Source organism: Entelurus aequoreus, linkage group LG01 (genome assembly GCF_033978785.1).
Source record: "Entelurus aequoreus isolate RoL-2023_Sb linkage group LG01, RoL_Eaeq_v1.1, whole genome shotgun sequence".
Lineage (NCBI taxonomy): Eukaryota > Metazoa > Chordata > Actinopteri > Syngnathiformes > Syngnathidae > Entelurus > Entelurus aequoreus.
In genome coordinates this window covers 46,215,682-46,239,663 of record NC_084731.1, presented here as the reverse complement: position 1 = coordinate 46,239,663, position 23,982 = coordinate 46,215,682, and the positions used below count along the sequence as shown (strand labels likewise).

The window sequence follows — 23,982 nt, the reverse complement described above, 5'->3', positions numbered from 1 at the left end:
GAAAAGCAAAACAAGACATTGACGCACTCGATAAGGAACGATGACGCACAACAGACATATAAAAAATGGCAGAAGACCGGAACTCGAGGGGTGATTTTGGCTTGTGTGTGTCTTGTGTGCTCTGGAGTACATTGTGTCTGCTTGCACGGACAACTTAATTCAACCTGCACTTCTGATAATGGGTAAATAAATTTGTTGTACTAAACTACTTTTGTTGCCTGCTTAAGCTTCGGACAATCCACTACACAAATTGGCGTCACGAACAGGATGGTTTAGAAGCTACAGGTCGACAGCCGCTCCGCGCTCTCTCAGTCAGGCAGACAGTGTGCTGCACGCGCGCATAACAAGGTAAGCGTTTTGCTTAAAGTGTAAACATTTTCTGCCTGGAGAGAGCCGGATCGATAAGACTAATTGCTGAATCTATTTTTGATAAAAGATAGGTTTAGTCAGGTTCTCCAAAAACAACCTGGACTGGGGTAAATTATGGTTGGATTGAGTTGTTTTATATGTGATCATTTGTCTGTGTGTTTGTTGAATATTTGTGATTTCTTGTTTTTAACATTAGGGGATTGTTGATAGAATTTTGGTGGTTTGGAGTGTAGAAGCACAGACGATGTGTAACTAATAAGGGTATAAATGGAAACAGAAAAAAAAAAAAAAAAAAGGCAAGGAGAATAAAAATAGAACAGTAAAATAAGAGAAACTAGGCATTAACGACCATGATATAAAAAAGTATTGCACAGTTATTGTTTTGCATTCCCTGTCATCCTAGCCCCCCCCCAAAGAGGAGTTGTACAGTGTAATGATGTATGAGACAAAGGATTTTTTATAGGCTAAACCAGTAGTTCTCAAAAGAGGGTATGGTGTTTCCGCCCGGACAAAAAAAGGAGGTACTTGAAGGTATGCCAAGGGGTACCTGAGATTTTAAATATTTTAAAATAGCGACAATTCAAAATCCTTTATAAATATAATTATAGAAGAATAAGTCTTCAACAAAATAAATATTTAGAATTAAGTTCACGAGCCCAGATGGATCTCTATTGCAATATCCAAAGAAGGTTGATGATTGATTATATGTATAGAAATCTTTATTATAATTTAATCACTTGTTTAATTTTTAAAACGTTTTAGTTATTCTTATTTTTTTTGCTTGTCCAAATAAGTCAAGTAAGACCACAACAAATGAGCAATATGGTGCACTGTTATACAATTTAATAAATCAGAAAATGATGACATTATGCTGTATTTTATTTCTTTAGTTTACTGGGAAAAAAGGTTGAAAACCACTGCCCCAAATCATATCTAAAGCTAAAATTATTTTATAAGACTGATTATTTTGGATTATTGTATTTGTATTGTGAGAGAAGGAGAGAAAGTGAGAGAGAGAGGAAGAGAGAGCAGGTGAAAAAACAGAATGAGGGTGAAGAGGATGGTTTGAGAAAATATGGGAAAAGGATGTTTATAACCTTACGTTATGTGAATGGTTTCTAGGAGAACAGAAAATAGAAACATTGTGTGAAGTGTAAGGAAGAGATGGATACAGGATGTTGTTTGTAAAGGAAAACGAAAGTGAAGAAAAGATGAGAAAGTGACAAATGAAGGTATTCGTAAATGGTATGTTGTTGATTGTGGTTAGCTGCAAGTTTGTTTGTTTGTTTAGTTGTTTGAGTGAAAGGGGAAGAAATCAATAGGAATAATTACATGCAAAATGGAATAAAACTATGAGTGCGATAGATAATGAATGAATAGATGAAATAAGTTTATTTTGGTCATATAATCAACCATCAACCAATTTGTGTGAGCAGTTTAACAGTAAATTAGACATATTAACAATCATACACATTTACACACAGAACAGAAAAGAAAAAGAATGACCGAAAAAAGAATAGGCGGAAGCCAAAGCTTATATTGGCCTATGATATACAATTACTGAACATTAAATTACCTAGAACATCAACGTTAAAAGATGAAAGTAATTGTTACTATATTTTATAGTGTTAAAAAACTTTACTTTTCAAGGGTCTCTTAAACCATAACAAAATACTACATGTGTTCAGCTCATCACTGAGGATGGTCCATCATTTAACTCCTAAAACTGAAATACATTTGTGTTTTTATTTTATTTTACTTGACCTATTTCAAAAATCAATATCCCCCATAAATGATAGTTTTCTCCTCATAATGTAAACAAGCTAAGAATACAAACTGGAAGGCTGTTGTTCTTTACTTGGAAACATAATTGCCATTGTTTTAAAATTAAATTATCTGAACATTTAACACATTATGACTTAAAAAATGGATTGATATGATCATAATAATAATGCTTTGTGTATTATTGAAATGAGCCTTTTAATTTTAAGTATTGGGTCTATAATTCTTCTATAAACATTTCCCCAAACTTCAAAACAATATTACATATGGAAAAATAAATGAATAATATAACATGTGCAGACATTTCTTATTCAGCATGTGTTTAACTTTATACCGAATAGCAATGGATTTGGATATTTTCTTTAATATGTTCAATATGTGGCTTCCAACATATTAATGATCAATTACTATTCTCAAGAATGTAGTTCATATACTCTGTCAATTTCCACTTGATTTAACTTTAATTTTTGTTTCACAATTTGACTATGCACCCTGGACAGGTCGCCACCTCATCACAGGGCCAACACAGATAGATAGACAGACAACATTCACACACTAGGGCAAATTTAGTCTTATTAATTTCTACATATTGAGATTTATTACTTAAAATAACTACTTAACCACTGTTGTGAAACACCTTTCTAATTTATGGGAGTATTGGGATAGGATTGAGGAAGATGTCTGCTGTGGTGGTGGTTAGTTTGGAAATTAATTTAATAAAAGTAACTTTAAAGTGCAGTCTGACATTTTAGTTTGGAGTAATTTATAGTTTTATTTAGACATTGCAGTACACCATACTTCTGGATGTTGAGCTAGAAGAGGATAATGGCATGACAGAATAAAGTTAGAATTAAAGTTGGGGTGCCAGTGATTGTCACACACACACTGGGTGTGGTGGAATTTGTCCTCTGCATTTGGCCCATCCCCCGTGATTGCCCCTGGGAGGTGGGGGAATCGTTTTTGGTGATTTGGCTCCCATATTTTCTTTTGTCTTTGGTATGACTCGACCGGGGTTTTGAGCTTGCGACCTGCCGATCTCAGGGCGGACACTCTAACCACTAGGCCACTGAGATGAAGTAGGCAAACCAAATCTCAACAGCTTTCAGTTAGCTACAGATTTTGAGAGTATAATGCGAATAGCTATAACATTACAACTGTTTGCTGTGAATAGTGTTGAATAATAATTACAAATAACAGCCTACATTAATAAATAGAATAAGAGCCGATACGTAACGTGTTAAAAAGAGGAGAAGTGTGATTAGGGCTGGCGCTTAGAGCATGGCCTTGTGTGTTTGTTATGACTAAGTTGGATAACCAGTCGGAGACATGCAAGGCAAGGCAGGGCAGCTTTATTTGTGTGGCGTTTTTCCAGGAAAGGACAAGACTCAAAGTGCTTCACAGACAACAAAGTGAAATGAAAGAAAATAAAAGCAAAATTAAAATGCAGACAATAAAAATAAACACAGTACGGACGTTAAAAGTTAAAAGATTAAAAGATTTAGCTGAAAGATAAGGAGAAACGTGAATAAAAACATTCTTTTGTTTTGGAGAGTATCACGTACAGAGTGCAAGCATGACAGCTTGCTCGCGCCTACTGATAGACAAATGATAGTTTAAATTAACTTATACATAATCTTAAGTGAATTAAAAGGGTACTTAAATACGCATGAAGTAGTACGTATAATCTTTGAATTAAGGTTTTTGATTAGCAATTAATGGGATAGTTAAGACTGTAATTTTAAAACGTGATATGCAAATTGAACTAACCGAGAGGATATGAAAACGATGGGTGTACATGTTTTGAGTTCCAAATTCTGGAGGAAAAAACCTCAACAAAACGTAAAACCATTCAGACGGACTTGGGTGGTAGCCACGGTTGTGCTAGGTCAAGCGAGGGTGGAAAGGATGTGCAGCCGGGGGACTGCCAACTTCTCTGAACAAGACAAGCTCCAAAGTTGTAGCCAGAACATGCTCACAAAAAATACAGGTGTGACAGCAGGACGAACAGCAGGATACAAACAGACCCCTGCTGGACATAAGTGTCAACGGACAATGTTCAACACAATCTTTGAAGCATTCCTTTGTGGTCAACCTGCACACACCTTGTAATGACCTGCTTACGAACTGTGCCCTGACAATTCAATACCGCACAGAAGGAACTTCCTGATGTTGCCTGACAGCACGACATCAGCTGACAACTACTAGGGACGCCTCCCAGGAATGAGTGGAAGATGGGGACTGCTCCAACTGTCCTAGCACTGGCTGACTGAGGTGCGTCCGTGTGTCCTGCCACCCAAACCGCCAAAGTGTATGATCACCAATTAGACGACTCATAATAGGAGCCTTTTGACTCTTATATATGGTGGGACTCAAGGTATGGCCGCTCATGTGAACTATCCTTACAACAATTAGAATGGTATAAGATGGACAACTAATGACCCACATTGTTCCCTCTGTCCTGCCTACGAAACCAAAAATTTAGGTCAAATGATAAAACAGGGCGTAGCTGCCGCTGATTGAACCGATACGCAAATCAATTATTTCGGTTGTCTGTTAAAAACATAGCTATTGGTTGCAATTTGGACATTCCTGCTGTAGGCTACAAAGAGCTAGCAGCTACACAACAGCTGAGCTAATATAAAATTTAAGCATATCAAAAAAAATTATAGTTGCTTATTACATACACAAAGTCGCATGAAAGACAGAAGTCTGTAGAAAGTATTCAGTAACAAACGTGTCCGCATTATTAAACTTTCTACCACAGGAAACATACTGAACAAATACAGCAGTTACTGTCAGACTCTAATCCGGATTACCTTGTCTATCAGAGACATGGTTAAAACCCACAACAACTTTCGTTCTAATTAATGTCCCGGGGGACAAGATTACAGAAAAGACAGATCGAGTGACAAAGGGGGGAGGAATTATGATTTATGAAAGGGAAAACATTAAAAGTAGATCAATTTGAGTATGTTGAAATTAAAATCACATGTTCCTCAGAAATTTATTTCAAGGTAATTGTAGTATACCGACCGACCACAGCTAAAGACATTTTTCTTGATTCATTTTCAGACATCCTCAAACAGCATAATATGAAAGAAGTAACGTCATGGGGGACGTTAATCTGCACTGGTTAAATAAAACACGTAGAAAGAAAACTTAAGGATATTATAAACGGCTTCTACATGATACAAATGATAAGCAGCTCTACTAGAATTACAATTGGATGACAAAAAGCAAAGAGAACATCTGTAAATACACGAAAACAAAACCAGACAGAAGAGTGCTAAAATAAAAATACCATTGGATTAATAAAACAATTTGGATTCTAATAAAGACATGAGGACTCAGCTCTCATAAGAGCTATTAAAACAGGTCTAAATACAGATCGTATGATTTAAAAGTTTGGAGGAACAAAGTTACAATGTTTATGCGGAAGTCTAAGGCTGACTTTCACTTAGAAGTAATCAAAGTTGCAAAAGGGAACATTAGAAAGTTATGGAAAACCAGATACAAACTTACGGAAAGACAGCAAACAAGAAACAACACTATAACATTAAAAATCAATGGCGCTACTATCGCAGACAGTCTGGACATAAGTAATCATTTTAATGAACATTTCATCCAGTCAGTACAAACCCTGAATAAAGAGTCCCTCAAAATCAGTGCAAATAATTGTCATTTATTCAGGATGGACTAATTTTAGAATTAACAAATGAAACAAAGTTAAACAAAATCTTCACTGCATTATCAGACTCACGATCTAGAGATATATATATGGGTTGGACACTATCTTCCTAAAAACATATAAGGATTGTATTATTGCTCGTAAAACAACGATTGATAAATAAATCAATAACGGAAAACACTTTCCCTACCACGTCGAGAAACTGCTACTATAATTAAATCCATAAAGCAGGAAATAAAGAAGACCAGAACATGTACAGACCAATTAGCCTTCTCCACGTTATAACAAAAGGAATAGAAAATTTGAAATTAAAAAGTGGCTTTGGAGCAATCAAGGCTGCTCAGACACTCGCTAAGAGGGGCACGGTCAAAGCCGATCCAGGACCAACACCCGATACCTGACTGGAAGGAACCGAGAGGAGAGACAACACCTTGCCAGCGATGACGAGAACAACTAAGGTTGCCAGCCAATGTGTCCACCGGGACTCCAGCAGCTGTGGAAAGAAGTGTCGGGAGTGCCGAAGCAGCGAGGAGGCCTGAAGCAAGCCGAGGGCCTGGACCAAAGCCCCACGCCCCATACTCTGCCCCAGCCTTCCCCAAAGCCCCCACAGCTCCAACTCTACCTGAGTTTTCCCCAATTTCGGCCAGCACGCACATGCCACTGAACAGTCTGCCCAATGGACTGAACCACACCCCAAAGAGAGACAGACTGTTTGAGTGGATCTCTTTCTTCACCAAGGCAGCCAAAAGCCCAACGAGGTGTCGGCAGGCCACCAGCCTGAGGCACCACCGAGCCATCTATACGAGCACTAATCGAACATGGACTCATTCAGTTGTGTGTTCAAAATTAATTGGTAATTAACAATATTGGTAACTACATCCATTGCAAATGCCGGGAAAAATATTTTTGCAAATGTCTTACAGTCATAAGTCTATATACATTCATCTATTTATGTTCAAGGATGTTCATGATCAAAGTATTTGTTATTCCTTTACTAAATCAAAGGGTAGGCCACTAATTGTGTTCTGTGAGATGGTTTTACTGCAGGCTGGTAACAGCGATCGCTCTGAAGGAGGGTCATAGACGGAATTTTTGCCTCGTATAAAAACATTGAGGTTTTTGCCTCTATCTGCGGTAGGGATTTAAGTTAGTGGTCTATATCAGAAATTGTTTTGGTCCAGGGTCTTAAGACCCTGGAAGGCAGGTATGTAGTAGAATTTCTGACCTTTTGACCTATATTTCTTGTCTTTTAAGAATGTCCGCTCATTTTCAATACTCTTGTATTTTTGTGCCATTGAATGGACCAGTTGTGGGACAAAAGTGAATATTAAGTCGTGCCAACCTGTCTATAGAATGTGTTGACTGTCTAAAGGATTCGAGTTGTTATGGAACAGATAGGAAAAGCAAAACAAGACATTGACGCACTCGATAAGGAACGATGACGCACAACCGACATATAAAAAATGGCAGAAGACCGGAACTCGAGGGGTGATTTTGGCTTGTGTGCGTCTTGTGTGCTCTGGAGTACATTGTGTCTGCTTGCACGGACAACTTAATTCAACCTGCACTTCTGATAATGGGTAAATACATTTGTTGTACTAAACTACTTTTGTTGCCTGCTTAAGCTTCGGACAATCCACTACACTCTTTTTAGCGTCTCGGGTGTAAACCGTGCATCACTTGTCGCTGCATTTGCACCTTCACTCGCAGGTTACACACGGACACACGCCCATAAATAATACTTTTCAAAATAAAAGCAGCACAGTTGTATTGCGCGCAGGACATAGATGTTTTTTCAACTTTATTTTGTAATTGCAGCTGTTCACATTCACTCACAATCACGCACAAGCATACGTCCACACGGAAGTAATACAAATAACGATTTTCAAAACAAAAGCAGCACCGTTGTATTGCACACTCGACATAGATACTTTTTAAAATTTATTTTGTAATTTATAATTGGCCTCACGCGGGCCGGACAGGGACGCACAAAGGGCCGGATGTGGCCCGCGGGCCGCAGAATGCCCAGGTCTGCTCTAGACACTCGTTCTCAAAAATCGCAATCAGCGAGAGAGACTGACATGAAAACAAGTGCAGCGAGTGCTGCCGTGGGCTCCTCCCCCTTCTAAAAGCACTCACAGGCGGCTCATTCTTGTTTGTTACATTAAAAACAAACAAAAAGAAGAAACAAAAGAAAGTTTGTTTGCTTTTCTAAATATATTTGTTTTGTTTTTCTTGTTATTCGTCACTCTTTCGGGCGCTCATTACCGTTGCATGCACATGCATTATGCATATTAGACAATAATACGAATGTGTACCTTCTGCCTCCTTTTTAAATTAACTACTAAAATAAATAAAACAATATTTTTATTCACTGAGATGCACCTGTACATACACACAGGAAATGAGCTCTTAAGGTTTGCGTCACACAATGTTAAATTTTTTGGGATGTGCATGTCAAGCTACTACACAGGAGGGTTTGTAGGGGGACGAGGGAGACTTGGCGCAGGAGCCGATATCAGGCTTGAGCTAAGTCAGGGTTCTGCAGGTATCAGCAAATATAATTTAATGCTTTTTAATGTAACTTAAAACAAAATTAATGCCAAAGTCAGACTGCAGTTCATTATTATATATAGTCAAAAGCATACAGTTGTCTGTATGGACACAATTGTAAGCATTTGAGAATGACGTTTACATTAACTGTGGCCAAATTAAGCACTAATGTAATCATAATATACTGTATAATAACAATGCAAGTCATCCTTTCAAATGAAAGAAACCGTTTTCATTACTGTAGTATTTTTACCATTGTAATTAAAATGTTAATAACTTAATTATCCAAAATACGTAAACAAACAACAATAAAATAGAATCTCAATCTTTGGTAACAAAAAATTGCACTTAAATAAATATTTAACATCTTGAAGTGCAGTTTTTTCCCCAGTTCGAAAAACTGGTTTGTTTTGTTGTCTTTTTTGCTGCCAATGCCATCACGGCATACTTGCCCGTTCGTCCGTGCTCTGGGCTTATGTTGCTCATTCAGCTTGAAGATGAAATATTTCTACACAGGTACATTTGGCTTTCTAATAAATAACTCGTTCCACTTAGCAGTGCTTCTCAGTAGTGAGTCACAACGAGGGAGGCGATGTCGATGTATTCTGTATGTGTTAACTAGCGTTGCCACCTACTCATGAAACAAACATTGTGGATGACTGAAAAGAGACTTCTCTTAATTTGTTTAATTCCACTGTCAAATAAACGTGCTCAGGTGCTGAGAGCAATGCATAGAGCGATACATTTTGTATTCATTGTGGATGCCAGAGACGAAGAAAAGAAACACACACTGACGTAGCAAAGTAATGCTGCCAGCAAAATTATTAAGTTCATTTTCATTTATCGTTCAGTTAATTGACTTATTGACAATCGGCCTAGGCCTAAAATTACAACTTTTTAATACCATTTAAGGCCTTCATTTTCGCAAAATCCATTTATCAACTTTTAATGACCGGCAGAAACCCTGAAAGTAGCCCATTCCATATCATGCACACAGGGGAGATTGCCTACAGCCACGGTTGCTAATGCCAATTATTTAGGACCAGGCACTGATCAAAGACCCCTGTGCTTATTTAATTTTGAAGACCCTGTACCCAGCGCCTTTAGGAGATTGATGATAAATAGAATAAAAGCAATGGGAGCATTTACAGTGATTCATTTGTGAAGTGCAGCCTATGAGCAAATACCTCTGGGTGGAAAGGATGACATGATTCTGGCTTCTTCCTGTCCTTCTGAAACTTGAGCCGGTCGCACTTCAGTGATTCGTTATGTTCAAGGTGGTCAAGGACACACTGTGCTGCACGTACGAGACAAACATGTGATAATATCAAGGATATACATGATCTCAATGGGGTCCATGGTGACTGGTGGAGCACTGCTGCAGTCACACTTGTTGTCCACGACAACCATGAAGAGGTTGCTGCTGGGAATCTGCTGAATGACGAAAGATCTGCCGCCCAGATAACGACACCATCATGAGAACAACAGCAATGCATTGTGTGTATTATTATGATGATGATGATGGTGATGAGTGAATGTGGTACCGGACACAGCCGTCACAGTCAGTGTTGCCTGTGGTTTCTTTAATGGTACGCTCCGACACAAAGGCGGGGTACTCCGTGTCACAGGGTGCCATCATGGTCTTACCACGAGATCGCTGAGCTGTCACACAGCACAAACAAAAAAAAACTTGCACATTTAAAAAAATAAATAAATAAATACAACATAGAACAACACAGAAATGAAATATTGTGAAATTGCTGCATTAAGCAGCAGACAGTGCAATGGTTCAGAACATGTTCAGGATTGTACTTGAGGGGATACATCCAACATTGTGTCCAGTGAGTGACTACTTATACCTTTAACGGAAAGATCGATGTTCCACCAGCTATACAGGTTGAATTCTAGAAGGAAACTATGGAGAAAAAAAACACAGTGTTGCATATGATCATATTGTAAAACAACAAGAAACCAAAACACAACAACAAAAATGGAACAAAAGAGCAAAAATGTGTACATGTTGAGTGAAGCGGTTTTGTTTGTAAGTACTAGAAACTCTGGAGAACGAGTTACATGCACACAGCAAAATAATACTCAGTCGCACAAAGCTACAACGATGTTCAGTTTAGTTAACTTCTTGACTTTTGTTATGTCTCCAGGGGCTCTGCCGATTTTAACAAGTCTAATTTAAGACTTTTTTACGACCATAACGAACACAATTTAAGGTAATTTCTCATCCATACTGGCAAAAAAGTACAAATACTTGAAGGAAAATCAAAAGCCCAGAATCACTTGCAAAGTAGTGTATGAATTTATTCACTGCTCTTTTACATTAGAATACAAAATGCTTAAGATCGCACAGCCATCGGCGATGTTCACGTTGCAGGGTATGATGCTCAATTTAGATTTGTTCTTAAACCCAATCTTTTTATGTAGTCCTTCACATTACCACTTATGTGTTTACGGTGATCTGATTTTTTCCTTGGTGTGCACTATGTGTGTTAAGATAGTGTTTATGTTTTATTATTTATCTATACATAGTGCAATCGTTATTGTGCAATATGTATTATATATTACTCACTTAAACTTTTTCATTACGTTTGACTTTTGTTACTGTATGTAAAAATCTGCTCTGCAACCACAGAATTGTCACAATCGGCCTTCGCCAAAGTACGACCCCCCCACAAAGAAGAAAGAATAAAAAGGAACATAAAGCACACTCAAAAAGGAGTGAGAAAAACCAACTAAGGAAGCACATATAAGTTGTGGAAAAAAAGAGGTTGCATACAAAAAGGTGCGAAGAGGAACAAGTTAACACTACACGGCAGCGACGGAGCAGAGCCACAGGAACAAGTAGCAAGAGTGAAGCCAGAGCAGAGGAGAGGAACACGACTGGAATAATGAAGCACCAGGAATCAATCTCATCGCAGGGCCAACACAGACAGACAGACAACATTCACAAATGTAATTATTTAATCATGTAACTATTGATATATTTCACGAACCTGTGTGTCAGCACTTCATGAATGTATTTAATCTGTCAAACTCAGCTGTCTAAGCCAGTGGGAGGGGCTAACGGGACTCTTGTCCAATGATTACTTTGGTCTGAAGCCTGACTTTCAGTAGGATATACCCATACTTTTTCGGAAGTTGGTGGTAGAACTTTTAGACCTTGCAGACTATGTGGAATCAAGATCTGCTGACTAAGAACATGTAGCATTTAAAGTGGAGGAATTTATTGAAGTTGTCGGAGTTATTTCCGTACTCCTCCGGTTCTATAATCAAAGTGTTCCACAGACAAGTGGAAGTTCCGGGTAACCAAGGTGTTAGGACCCACCCACTGACTTTGATGGCTAAGTTTGACAGAAAAAATTAATTTATGTTTGTGAAATAATGATGTCAATAATTAATTAAATAATTAAATGTACTTTTAGATTAAATCAATTAATAACACATTTATAGAAATAATTTCAGTTACAATTAATTAATGAAAAAAATTAAGTAATCATTCAAAGATGTATTTATTTATTTATTTTTGTCCAATTCAACCCTCCATACAATTTCAATGAATCTGTGCAACCGGAGTCAACATTTATTATTCAATGTACATTGGGAGATTAAGGAAGAGGCAATAATGTTAGCTATGATAGTTTGTGTGGGGCCTCAAGGCACTTGTCGCAAAGTTTGTACCAAGGAGCGCTGGTAAATTGACGGAAGTCCTCTGATGTTTTAATCACTTCTAAAAACAACAACTTTTCACCACTGTTTTATGCTCCTTTGTCCAGCATTTACTTTCAAGCCTGTCTCATTTGGCGAAGAATGGTGATGTAACATTGGATACATATGTGATTCATATATCCACATACGAAAGAGACCTGGGTTGATATGAAAACAAATTATAAATTGTAAACATTGAAATGAACAAATCAGATAAAGATCACATATAGGCAAAAAAAATAAAATTCACCTACAGTGTGAACATAGTAATAGATATAAAGGCTATACGTGACGTATGAGCTGCATGCCCACAGCAAACCTAAGCAAGTAAAGGCAAAGTGCCAGGACATTTCCTTGTTGTAGACAGCACGAAAACAAAGACAACAAGAATGAGGAACTCATTCTGAAACCAAGGACTTCCTGTATGCTTTGTCACCTATTTGTCTTTCAATACAGTATTATGTATTATATCCTTTGTTTTGTCAGTATGTGGCCCTCGGAGGACGTGTGTACACCCCTGCTACTGTATACTTGATGAGCATAATTACAACATACAACTTTATAGTTTGCCAAAGCTCAGTAAATTCATTACAATAAAATAATGGTTTGCTGTAATAGGTTATCCTTGAATATTGGTAAAACTAAGTTTATTATTTTTTGTAGTAATAGGAAAAGTGTGGATGCCTCTTATATGTCGAAGAAGTTGGGATTCAAAGAACAAAATATATTCAGTTTTCGGGTGTTATGCTTGATAGAAATTGCTCAGGGAAACCACATATGCAATACAGAAAGGTTAAAATATCTAAAACTATTGCTATTTTAATTATAATTCAATTAAGCATTGCACATTTTGTTGGCAAAGTGGTGACCCTCGCCCCATCCTTGTTTGTGAATGACTGAGCATTTCATGGAATCTACTTTTATACCCAATCATGGCACCCACCTGTTCCCAATTTGCCTGTTCACCTGTGGGATGTTCCAAATAAGTGTTTGATGAGCATTCCTCAACTTTATCAGTATTTATTGCCACCTTTTCCCAACTTCTTTGTCACGTGTTGCTGGCATCAAATTCTAAAGTTAATGATTATTTGCACAAAAAAAAAAGTTTATCAGTTTGAACATCAAATATGTTGTCTTTGTAGCATATTCAACTGAATATGGGTTGAAAATGATTTGCAAATCATTGTATTCCGTTTATATTTACATCTAACACAATTTCCCAACTCATATGGAAACGGGATTTGTACATAGAAATATGGCCTTCTGAGGTTACACAACAAATGTTGTATTTGTATGACTAGGGGGCAAATATTGTAAGTTTATTCTTCTTTCTGCTCCTTTTCATTTATGATTTATATTAATATTGCATCAGTTGTTTTTATTTGACAATGAGTAAATGAAATAAAAAGAGAAAACGTTTTTTTGTGTTTGATTCTTACATGATAAGTTCAGCCAGGAGCCATTTCACAACAGAGAAGGGCTGCAGGGGAGAAAAAAAACTAATGATGGTGGAGTCTCTACTGATATACTATAGAAGAGGCTGAGTTGTGGCAGTACAAGTGTGAAGTACTTACATCTGACAAAGTACGTGCACAATCGCTGCTTCCAGCGTACTCTCTGCAAAGTGCCTGGTAGTCGTACAGCGTGATCCTACAACAGGAGGAGGTTACAGTTAAACCACAATGTGCCTTTTACCGTCACTGTATCAGCTAAATATTCGTTGACCTTTTGAATGAACCCATTTGGAGAAGTTTGTTCATGACCGCACCTTCCACCTCGCCAAAGAAGAGCCCTGTCTGGGAAACGAGTGGAAATAAAGAACACAAGAAGGCATAGAAAATATTTGTGTCTGCTCATGAACAAACGGTACCTGAGATTGCTCCTCTGTGACAAGAATGAAGCCGTTGTTGTCAATGAGGTAGCAGTTAATGTCCTGGCAGAAAAAGAGATGGTAAGAGAATCTTAAAAAAATAGAATAAAGGTGAAAAAGAGGTGATGATTCTTACCTCACTATCACAACTAATGCTGCATTTGCCATCCAGAGCAGTACACTATACACAGGCCAAAGATCCTCATGAGTAAATTAACAGTGCCATTATAATGGTTGCTAAACAGTACCTGTCTGCAGGCTGTCCAGAACTTCCTCTGGAAGTACTCAAGCTTCATCTGAATCCCTACAGCTGAGCCAGAAACAGTGAGGGTACAAAGAAATAGCTCTTTCAAAAAGGATAGTTGACGTGATGTTTAAAAAAAGTTACCTGCAACGATTGGTGACTTCCTGTCATCAAGGAGCTGAATTGCAGTGCTGGCCAACACAACACTCTTGTTCTCCAAAGCTGGAGTGCACATGGAGAAAATAAAGGTTTGTAATGTCACTTCCATTTCCCTCACAAGATGGCGCCATTTACTGAGCAGCATGAGTTGGCCAGTTCAACTGTCCTGCAAGATTACATCACTGACCAGGTTGAAAAAAATGTATTATGCAGCAAATTATTTATCAAATCTGTGGAAATTATTACAAAATAAGGAGTAGATATTGAAGTTTAGTTTCCTAATTTAAGACACCTCTATCTGGGCACTATTTGCTGCACTAACGCATATCAAGGTGGTGCTAAATTCTTTGCCATATGTCATATGTGATTAATACATACATATATCTACATACACACAAACATATACCGTATTTTTCGGACTATAAGTCGCTCCGGAGTATAAGTCGCACCGGCCGAAAATGCATAATAAAGAAGGAAAAAAACATATATAAGTCGCACTGGAGTATAAGTCGCATTTTTGGGGGAAATTTATTTGATAAAACCCAACACCAAGAATAGACATTTGAAAGGCAATTTAAAATAAATAAAGAAAAGTGAACAACAGGCTGAATAAGTGTACGTTACATGACGCATAAATAACCAACAGAGAACGTGCCTGGTATGTTATTGTAAGATATTATGGTAAGAGTCATTCAAATAACTATAACATATAGAACATGCTATACGTTTACCAAACAATCTGTCACTCCTAATCGCTAAATCTGATGAAATCTTATACGTCTAGTCTCTTACGTGAATGAGCTAAATAATATTATTTGATATTTTATGGTAATGTGTTAATAATTTAACACATAAGTCGCTCTTGAGTATAAGTCGCACCCCCGGCCAAACTATGAAAAAAACTGCGACTTATAGTCCCTAAAAATACGGTTTATATATATATATATATATATATATATATATATATATATATATATATATATATATATATATATATATATATATATATATTATACACACACATATAAATATATATATATACATATATGTATATATATACTGTATATATACACATCTACATACATACATACATACATACATACATATATACATATATATATATATATATATATATATATATATATACATATATATATACTGTATATATACAGGTATATACCAGTGACGTGCGGTGAGGTTCATGGCTGGTGAGGCACTGACTTCATCACAGTCAGATTTACAAACATATGAACCCTAAAGAGTATCTTATTCACCATTTGATTGGCAGCAGTTAACGGGTTATGTTTAAAAGCTCATATACCAGCATTTTTCCCTGCTTGGCACTCAGCATCAAGGGTTGGAATTGGGGGTTAAATCACCAAAAATTATTCCCGGGCGCGGCGCCGCTGCTCCCCACTGCTCCCCTCACCTCCCAGGGGGTGATCAAGGGGATGGATCAAATGCAGAGGACACATTTCATTACACCTAGTGTGTGTGTGACAATCATTGGTACTTTAACTTAACTTTACACATACAAACTGTAGCACACAAAAAAGCACATTTAATAAAAAAAACGTTATTATGGTCTTACCTTTACTTATAAATGAAGTCCATGCACCACTGTTGTGCTGGATTAATGCGCCCCCGCCGTGGGGTGTGCCCCCTGACGGGAGTGTTGTGTCGGCTGGGGCCCGCACTTGGGCTTTCTACGTGCGGGATTGGATCTGTTTAAGGAGGTTATTTGGTGGGAAGCCAGGGGGTGCAGGGGCGGTGGTGTTCGTGTTGGAGGAGTTGTGAATGAATGAAATATGAAATCCGTGCTGCAGTCTGCAGGTGTACCTAATGTTGTGGCCCTGCGGTCATTCGCAGCTCCTCCAACACGAACATTGTTGTTTTTGCACTTTATGGCGTCATGTTGAATAGCTTCTTTAGGTGGATTCAATCTTACGCGTGGAGGGTTTGGGTGTGGGCTTTGGTTGATGTGGCGGTCCCGTCGGGGGGTGCGTTCTGCGGCGGGGGTGCATTCTCTACCACCAGGAGGCGGGATTACTGCGAGCCTCAGCCAGTGCGTCTTCGCAGCAGTTTTATGATTGCTCAGCACAAGAAATACTTACACACATACAGTTGTTGACAAAATACACTGTACATTATATACCTCAGCTAACTATGGAAATGTATAATATAGTTCATATAGCAATACGGTCTCACTGCACAGCAGGCCAGCAGTTAGCCGAGTCCGCAATCCATGTTGAGGCACAATGCAGTGACGTGCCTCAACTGGCTGCTGATCACCGCACCGTCTCTTCTCAGTATTTGAACGGCAAATGTGAAAATTCAGCGATTTTGAATAAAAATAATCTAAAACTGGTGAACTTAAATGGAAAATAACTTTATAGTATAATCACTGGATACATATAACAATTTAATTATTTTTTTTTCTTTTTTCTTTCCATGATGGCACGTGAGGCCCCGCCTCACCTGCCTCCACTGACTGCACGTCACTGATACATCCGCATATATATACACACACATACATACATATATACACAAATACATATATGTATATATACATACATATACAGTATGTATATATGTATGTACAGTATACATATACATATATATATCTATGTGCTGCAGGTGCCAGGCTTCCATTTTAACACTGTTTAAGTTCTAATCAGCCACAGGGCCGGGACCAGGTGGTGTTATATACTGTATATATTGAGAGAATGCCAAGAGTGTGCAAAAAAGTAATCAGAGCAAAGGGTGACTATTTTGAAGAAACTAGAATATAAAACATGTTTTCAGTTATTTCACCTTTTTTTGTTAAGTACATACCTTCACATGTGTTCATTCACAGTTTTGATGCCTTCAATGACAATCTACGATGTAAATAGTCATGAAAATAAAGAAAATGCATTGAATGAGAAGGTTTTTTTGGCCTGTACTGTACTGTATATACATATATATGTATATATTAGTGAAATTTATAGTTAACGCGTTATTATCGTTATCTTTGACAGCCCTAATATAAACAGTATATATATATATATATATATATATATATATATATATATATATATATATATATATATATATATATATATATATATATATATATGTATATCAAACACTTATTTGGAACATCCCACAGGTGAACAGGCAAATTGGGAACAGGTGGGTGCCATGATTGGGTATAAAAGTAGATTCCATGAAATGCTCAGTCATTCACAAACAAGGATGGGGCGAGGGTCACCACTTTGTCAACAAATGCGTGAGCAAATTGTTGAACAGTTTAAGAAAAACATTTCTCAACTAGCTATTGCAAGGAATTTAGGTATTTCACCATCTACGGTCCGTAATATCATCAAAGGGTTCAGAGAATCTGGAGAAATCACTGCACGTAAGCAGCTAAGCCTGTGACCTTCGATCCCTCAGGCTGTACTGCATCAACAAGCGACATCAGTGTGTAAAGGATATCACCACATGGGCTCAGGAACACTTCAGAAACCCACTGTCAGTAACTACAGTTGGTCGCTACATCTGTAAGTGCAAGTTACAACTCTCCTATGCAAGGCGAAAACCGTTTATCAACAACACCAAGAAACGCAGTCGGCTTTGCTGGGCCTGAGCTCATCAAAGATGGACTGATACAAAGTGGAAAAGTGTTCTGTGGTCTGACGAGTCCACATTTAAAATTGTTTTTGAAAACCAAAGTAATCGGACCAAAGATGAAAAGAACCATCCGGCTTGTTATAGGCGCAAAGTTGAAAAGCCAGCATCTGTGATGGTATGGGGGTGTATTAGTGCCCAAGACATGGGTAACTTACACATCTGTGAAGGCACCATTAATGCTGAAAGGTACATACAGGTTTTGGAGCAACATATGTTGCCATCCAAGCAACGTTACCATGGACGCCCCTGCTTATTTCAGCAAGACAATGCCAAGCCACGTGTTACATCAACGTGGCTTCATAGTAAAAGAGTGCGGGTACTAGACTGGCCTGCCTGTAGTCCAGACCTGTCTCCCATTGATAATATGTGGCGCATTATGAAGCCTAAAATACCACAACGGAGACCCCCGGACTGTTGAACAACTTAAGCTGTACATCAAGCAAGAATGGGAAAGAATTCCACCTGAGAAGCTTAAAAAATGTTTCTCCTCAGTTCCCAAACGTTTACTGAGTGTTGTTAAAAGGAAGAGCCATGTAAACACAGTGGTGAACATGCCCTTTCCCAACTACTTTGGCACGTGTTGCAGCCATGAAATTCTAAGTTAATTATTATTTGCAAAAAAAAAAAAAAGTTTATGAGTTTGAACATCAAATATCTTGTCTTTGTAGTGCATTCAATTGAATATGGGTTGAAAAGGATTTGCAAATCATTGTATTCCGTTTATATTTACATCTAACACAATTTCCCAACTCATATGGAAACGGAGTTTGTATATATATATACACACAGTATATGTATATATATGTATATGTATATATATATTTATATATGTATATGTATATATATACATATATGTATATATATATATGCATAAATATATATATACATAAATATATAAAGTCGTGGTCAAAAGTTTACATACACTTGTAAAGAACATACCGGTAATGTCATGGCTGTCTTGAGTTTCCAATCATTTCTACAACTCTTATTTTTTTGTGATAGAGTGATTGGAGCACATACTTGTTGGTCACAAAAAATATTCATGAAGTTTGATTCTTTTATGAACTTATTATGGGTCTACTGAAAATCTGCTGGGTCAAAAGTATACATACAGCAATGTTAATATTTGGTAAAGCAATGTTAAAAAGTGGTAAAGGAATGGTTAAATCAGGCTAGAATTAAGGTTTTAGAATGGCCTTTCCAAAGTCCTGACTTAAACGTGTGGACAATGCTGAAGAAACTAGTCCATGTCAGAAAACCAACAAATTTAGTTGAACTGCACCAATTTTGTCAAGAGGAATGGTCAAAAATTCAACCAGAAGCTTGCCAGAAGCTTGTGGATGGCTACCAAAAGCGCCTTATTGCAGTGAAACTTGCCAAGGGACATGTGACCAAATATTAACATTGCTGTATGTATACTTTTGACCCAGCAGATTTGGTCACATTTTCAGTAGACCCATAATACATCCATAAAAGAACCAAACTTCATGAATGTTTTTTGTGACCAACAAGTATGTGCTCCAATCACTCTATCACAAAAAAAATAAGAGTTGTAGAAATTATTGGAAACTCAAGACAGCCATGACATTATGTTCTTTACAAGTGTATGTAAACTTTTGACCACGACTGTATATACACAAACACACACACACACACACACACACACACACACACACACACACACACACACACACACACACACACACACACACACACACACACACACACACACACACTCACACACACACACACACACACACACACACACACACACACACACGTATATATACGCACACACACATATATATTGTATTGGGATCAAATCAATTCCAGCTGTACCTGAACCTACATTCGGTATTTCAAGTAAGGATCAGGAAGTGAAGACCTCTTCAAGCCCGGGTAGTGTGTCCAGAAGTGTACTACATTTTGGACTAAATATAATTTTTTTTATTTCACAATTAGATAAATTGGATAATTACCTGCCAGCAGATTGTAATTGCATTTTTATACTTTATTTGAACAATCACTGAGCACAAAAGCTAAGCAGTTTTATGTTTTTTATTTTATTGCCTTACAGTAAGTAAAATGAAACAAACCATGGCCTTAATACCGAGGTATGTACCGAACTGTGAGGATACACTACATTTACACTCCTAACATATTCACTTTAGTTTTGTCTCGTTAGTGATAGCAATTAGGTGTGGTACAATACAACTTTTTAACTTTCAATACAATATCGTCATAAGAGCGTTGCGTATTGGCTGGTACCTATATTGATCTGATACAATATCAGCACAAACCATTCATACTTTTTTTATTTTGTAGTGTGGAATGTTAGAAAACGTTTGATCAAGTGAAATTAGTTAAACAGCATAAAGGGAGGTATAAAAAACACTAACATATTTATTATTGACCGTCTGGAATGAACTTATACTGTGTTTAAGTTGAAGTGGAGTGGTCACAATATTTCAGTAAGTTAGAGGCCTACTGAAACCCACTACTACTGACCACGCAGTCTGATAGTTTATATATCAATGATGAAATCTTAACATTGCAACACATGCCAATACGGCCGGGTTAACTTATAAAGTGCAATTTTAAATTTCCCGCTAAACTACCGGTTGAAAACGTCTATGTATGATGACGTATGCGCGTGACGTCAATAGTTAAACGGAAGTATTCGGACACCATTGAATCCAATACAAAAAAGCTCTGTTTTCATCTAAAAATTCTGTGTTGGTGAATCTTTTGCAATTTGTTTAATGAACAATGAAGACTGCAAAGAAGAAAGTTGTAGGTGGGATCGGTGTATTAGCGGCTGGCTGTAGCAACACAACCAGGAGGACTTTGACTTGGATAGCAGACGCGCTAGCCGACGCTAGCCGACGCTAGCCGCCGACCGCACGGATAATCGGGTGAAGTCCTTCGTCGCTCCGTCGATCGCTGGAACGCAGGTGAGCACGGGTGTTGATGAGCAGATGAGGGCTGGCTGGCGTAGGTGGAGCGCTAATGTTTTTATCATAGCTCTGCGAGGTCCCGTTGCTAAGTTAGCTTCAATGGCGTCGTTAGCAACAGCATTGTTAAGCTTCGCCAAGCTGGAAAGCATTAACCGTGTAGTTACAGGTCCATGGTTTAATAGTATTATTGATTTTCTGTCTATCCTTCCAGTCAGGGGTTTATTTATTTTGTTTCTATCTGCATTTAAGCACGATGCTATCACGTTAGCTCCGTAGCTAAAGTGCTTAGCCGATGTATTGTCGTGGAGATAAAAGTCACTGTGAATGTCCTTTTCGCATTCTCGACTCTCATTTTCAAGAGGATATAGAATCCGAGGTGGTTTAAAATACAAATCCGTGATCCACAATAGAAAAAGGAGAAAGTGTGGAATCCAATGAGCCAGCTTGTACCTAAGTTACGGTCAGAGCGAAAAAAGATGCGTCCTGCACTGCACACTAGTCCTCCACTCTCACGTTCCTCATCCACGAATCTTTCATCCTGGCTCAAATTAATGGGGTAATCGTCGCTTTCTCGGTCCGAATCGCTCTCGCTGCATTGTAAACAATGGGGAAATTTGAGGAGCCCTTCAGCCTGTGATGTCACGCTTGCACCTGGCTGTCATCTACCGCCCCCCAGGGCCCTATTCGGACTTTATCAATGAATTTTCAGAGTTCGTTGCTGATCTAGTGACGCACGCCGACAATATAATCATAATGGGAGACTTTAACATCCATATGAATACCCCATCGGACCCTCCATGCGTGGCGCTCCAGACTATAATTGATAGCTGTGGTCTTACACAAATAATAAATGAACCCACGCATCGCAACGGTAATACGATAGATCTAGTGCTTGTCAGGGGTGTCACCACCTCTAAAGTTACGATACTCCCGTACACTAAAGTAATGTCCGATCATTACCTTATAAAATTCGAAGTTCTGACTCATTGTCAACAAACTAATAATAATAATAATAACTACTATAGCAGCCGCAACATTAATACTGCCACAACGACGACTCTTACTGACCTACTGCCTTCAGTAATGGCACCATTCCCAAATTATGTGGGCTCTATTGATAACCTCACTAACAGCTTTAATGACGCCCTGCGCGACACCATTGATAGTGTAGCACCGCTAAAGCTAAAAAGGGCCCCTAAAAGGCGTACCCCATGGTTTACAGAAGAAACTAAAGCCCAGAAATTATCATGTAGAAAGCTGGAACGCAAATGGCGTGCGACTAAACTTGAGGTTTTCCATCAAGCATGGAGTGATAGTTTAATAACTTATAAACGCATGCTTACCTCAGCTAAAGCTAAATATTACTCAAATCTCATCCACCTCAACAAAAATGATCCTAAATTTTTGTTTAGTACAGTAGCATCGCTAACCCAACAAGGGACTCCTCCCAGTAGCTCCACCCACTCAGCAGATGACTTTATGAATTTCTTTAATAAGAAAATTGAAGTCATTAGAAAAGAGATTAAAGACAATGCATCTCAGCTACAACTGGTTCTATTAACACAAATACGACGGTATATACGACGGACATTGCCCTCCAAAATAGTTTCTCTCTCTTTGATGAAATAACATTGGAGGAATTGTTAAAATGTGTAAATGGGACAAAACAAACAACATGTTTACTTGACCCAATTCCTGGGAAACTTATCAAGGAGCTTTTTGTTTTATTAGGTCCATCAGTGTTAAATATTATAAACTTATCACTTTCCTCTGGTACTGTTCCTCTAGCATTCAAAAAAGCGGTTATTCATCCTCTACTCAAAAGACCTAACCTCGATCCTGACCTCATGGTGAACTACCGGCCGGTGTCCCACCTACCGTTTATCTCGAAAATTCTCGAAAAAATTGTCGCACAGCAGCTAAATGAACACTTAGCGTCTAACAATCTCTGTGAACCTTTTCAATCCGGTTTCAGGGCAAATCACTCTACGGAGACAGCCCTCGCAAAAATGACTAATGATCTATTGCTAACGATGGATTCTGATGCGTCATCTATGTTGCTGCTTCTTGATCTTAGCGCCGCTTTCGATACTGTTGATCACAATATTTTATTAGAGCGTATCAAAACGCGTATTGGGATGACAGACTTAGCCTTGTCTTGGTTTAACTCTTATCTTACTGACAGGATGCAGTGTGTCTCCCATAACAATGTGACCTCGGACTATGTTAAGGTAACGTGCGGAGTTCCCCAGGGTTCAGTTCTTGGCCCTGCACTCTTTAGTATTTACATGCTGCCGCTAGGTGACATTATACGCAAATACGGTGTTAGCTTTCACTGTTATGCTGATGACACCCAACTCTACATGCCCCTAAAGCTGACCAACACGCCGGATTGTAGTCAGCTGGAGGCGTGTCTTAATGAAATTAAACAATGGATGTCCGCTAACTTTTTGCAACTCAACGCTAAGAAAACGGAAATGCTGATTATCGGTCCTGCTCAACACCAACATCTATTTAATAATACCACCTTAACATTTGACAACCAAACAATTAAACAAGGCGACTCGGTAAAGAATCTGGGTATTATCTTCGACCCAACTCTCTCGTTTGAGTCACACATTAAGAGTGTTACTAAAACGGCCTTCTTTCATCTCCGTAATATCGCTAAAATTCGTTCCATTTTGTCCACAAGCGATGCTGAGATCATTATTCATGCGTTCGTTACGTCTCGTCTCGATTACTGTAACGTTTTATTTTCGGGCCTCCCTATGTCTAGCATTAAAAGATTACAGATGGTACAAAATGCGGCTGCTAGACTTTTGACAAAAACAAGAAAGTTTGATCATATTACGCCTATACTGGCTCACTTGCACTGGCTTCCTGTGCACCTAAGATGCGACTTTAAGGTTTTACTACTTACGTATAAAATACTACACGGTCAAGCTCCTGCCTATCTTGCCGATTGTATTGT

At 38.2% G+C, this 23,982-nt stretch overlaps 1 protein-coding gene across 5 annotated transcripts in view; it reads right to left on the bottom strand.

Moving 5' to 3' along the window:
* Positions 1-23,982, bottom strand: part of cacna2d3 (calcium channel, voltage dependent, alpha2/delta subunit 3) — a 142,641-nt gene that overhangs the window by 4,751 nt on the left and 113,908 nt on the right. For 4 of the 5 annotated variants that reach the window (XM_062052756.1, XM_062052747.1, XM_062052767.1 and 1 more), the window contains 11 exons: positions 14,368-14,445; positions 14,228-14,289; positions 14,116-14,160; positions 13,980-14,042; positions 13,835-13,905; positions 13,684-13,759; positions 13,549-13,589; positions 10,252-10,307; positions 9,937-10,054; positions 9,725-9,842; positions 9,580-9,657 (listed from right to left, as the gene is read on the bottom strand). In XM_062052756.1, the coding sequence (XP_061908740.1) occupies positions 9,580-9,657; positions 9,725-9,842; positions 9,937-10,054; positions 10,252-10,307; positions 13,549-13,589; positions 13,684-13,759; positions 13,835-13,905; positions 13,980-14,042; positions 14,116-14,160; positions 14,228-14,289; positions 14,368-14,445 (806 nt within the window). Of the gene's footprint in view, positions 1-9,579; positions 9,658-9,724; positions 9,843-9,936; positions 10,055-10,251; positions 10,308-13,548; positions 13,590-13,683; positions 13,760-13,834; positions 13,906-13,979; positions 14,043-14,115; positions 14,161-14,227; positions 14,290-14,367; positions 14,446-23,982 lie in introns of those variants that run through there. The other variant, XR_009826728.1, reaches the window with a different exon arrangement.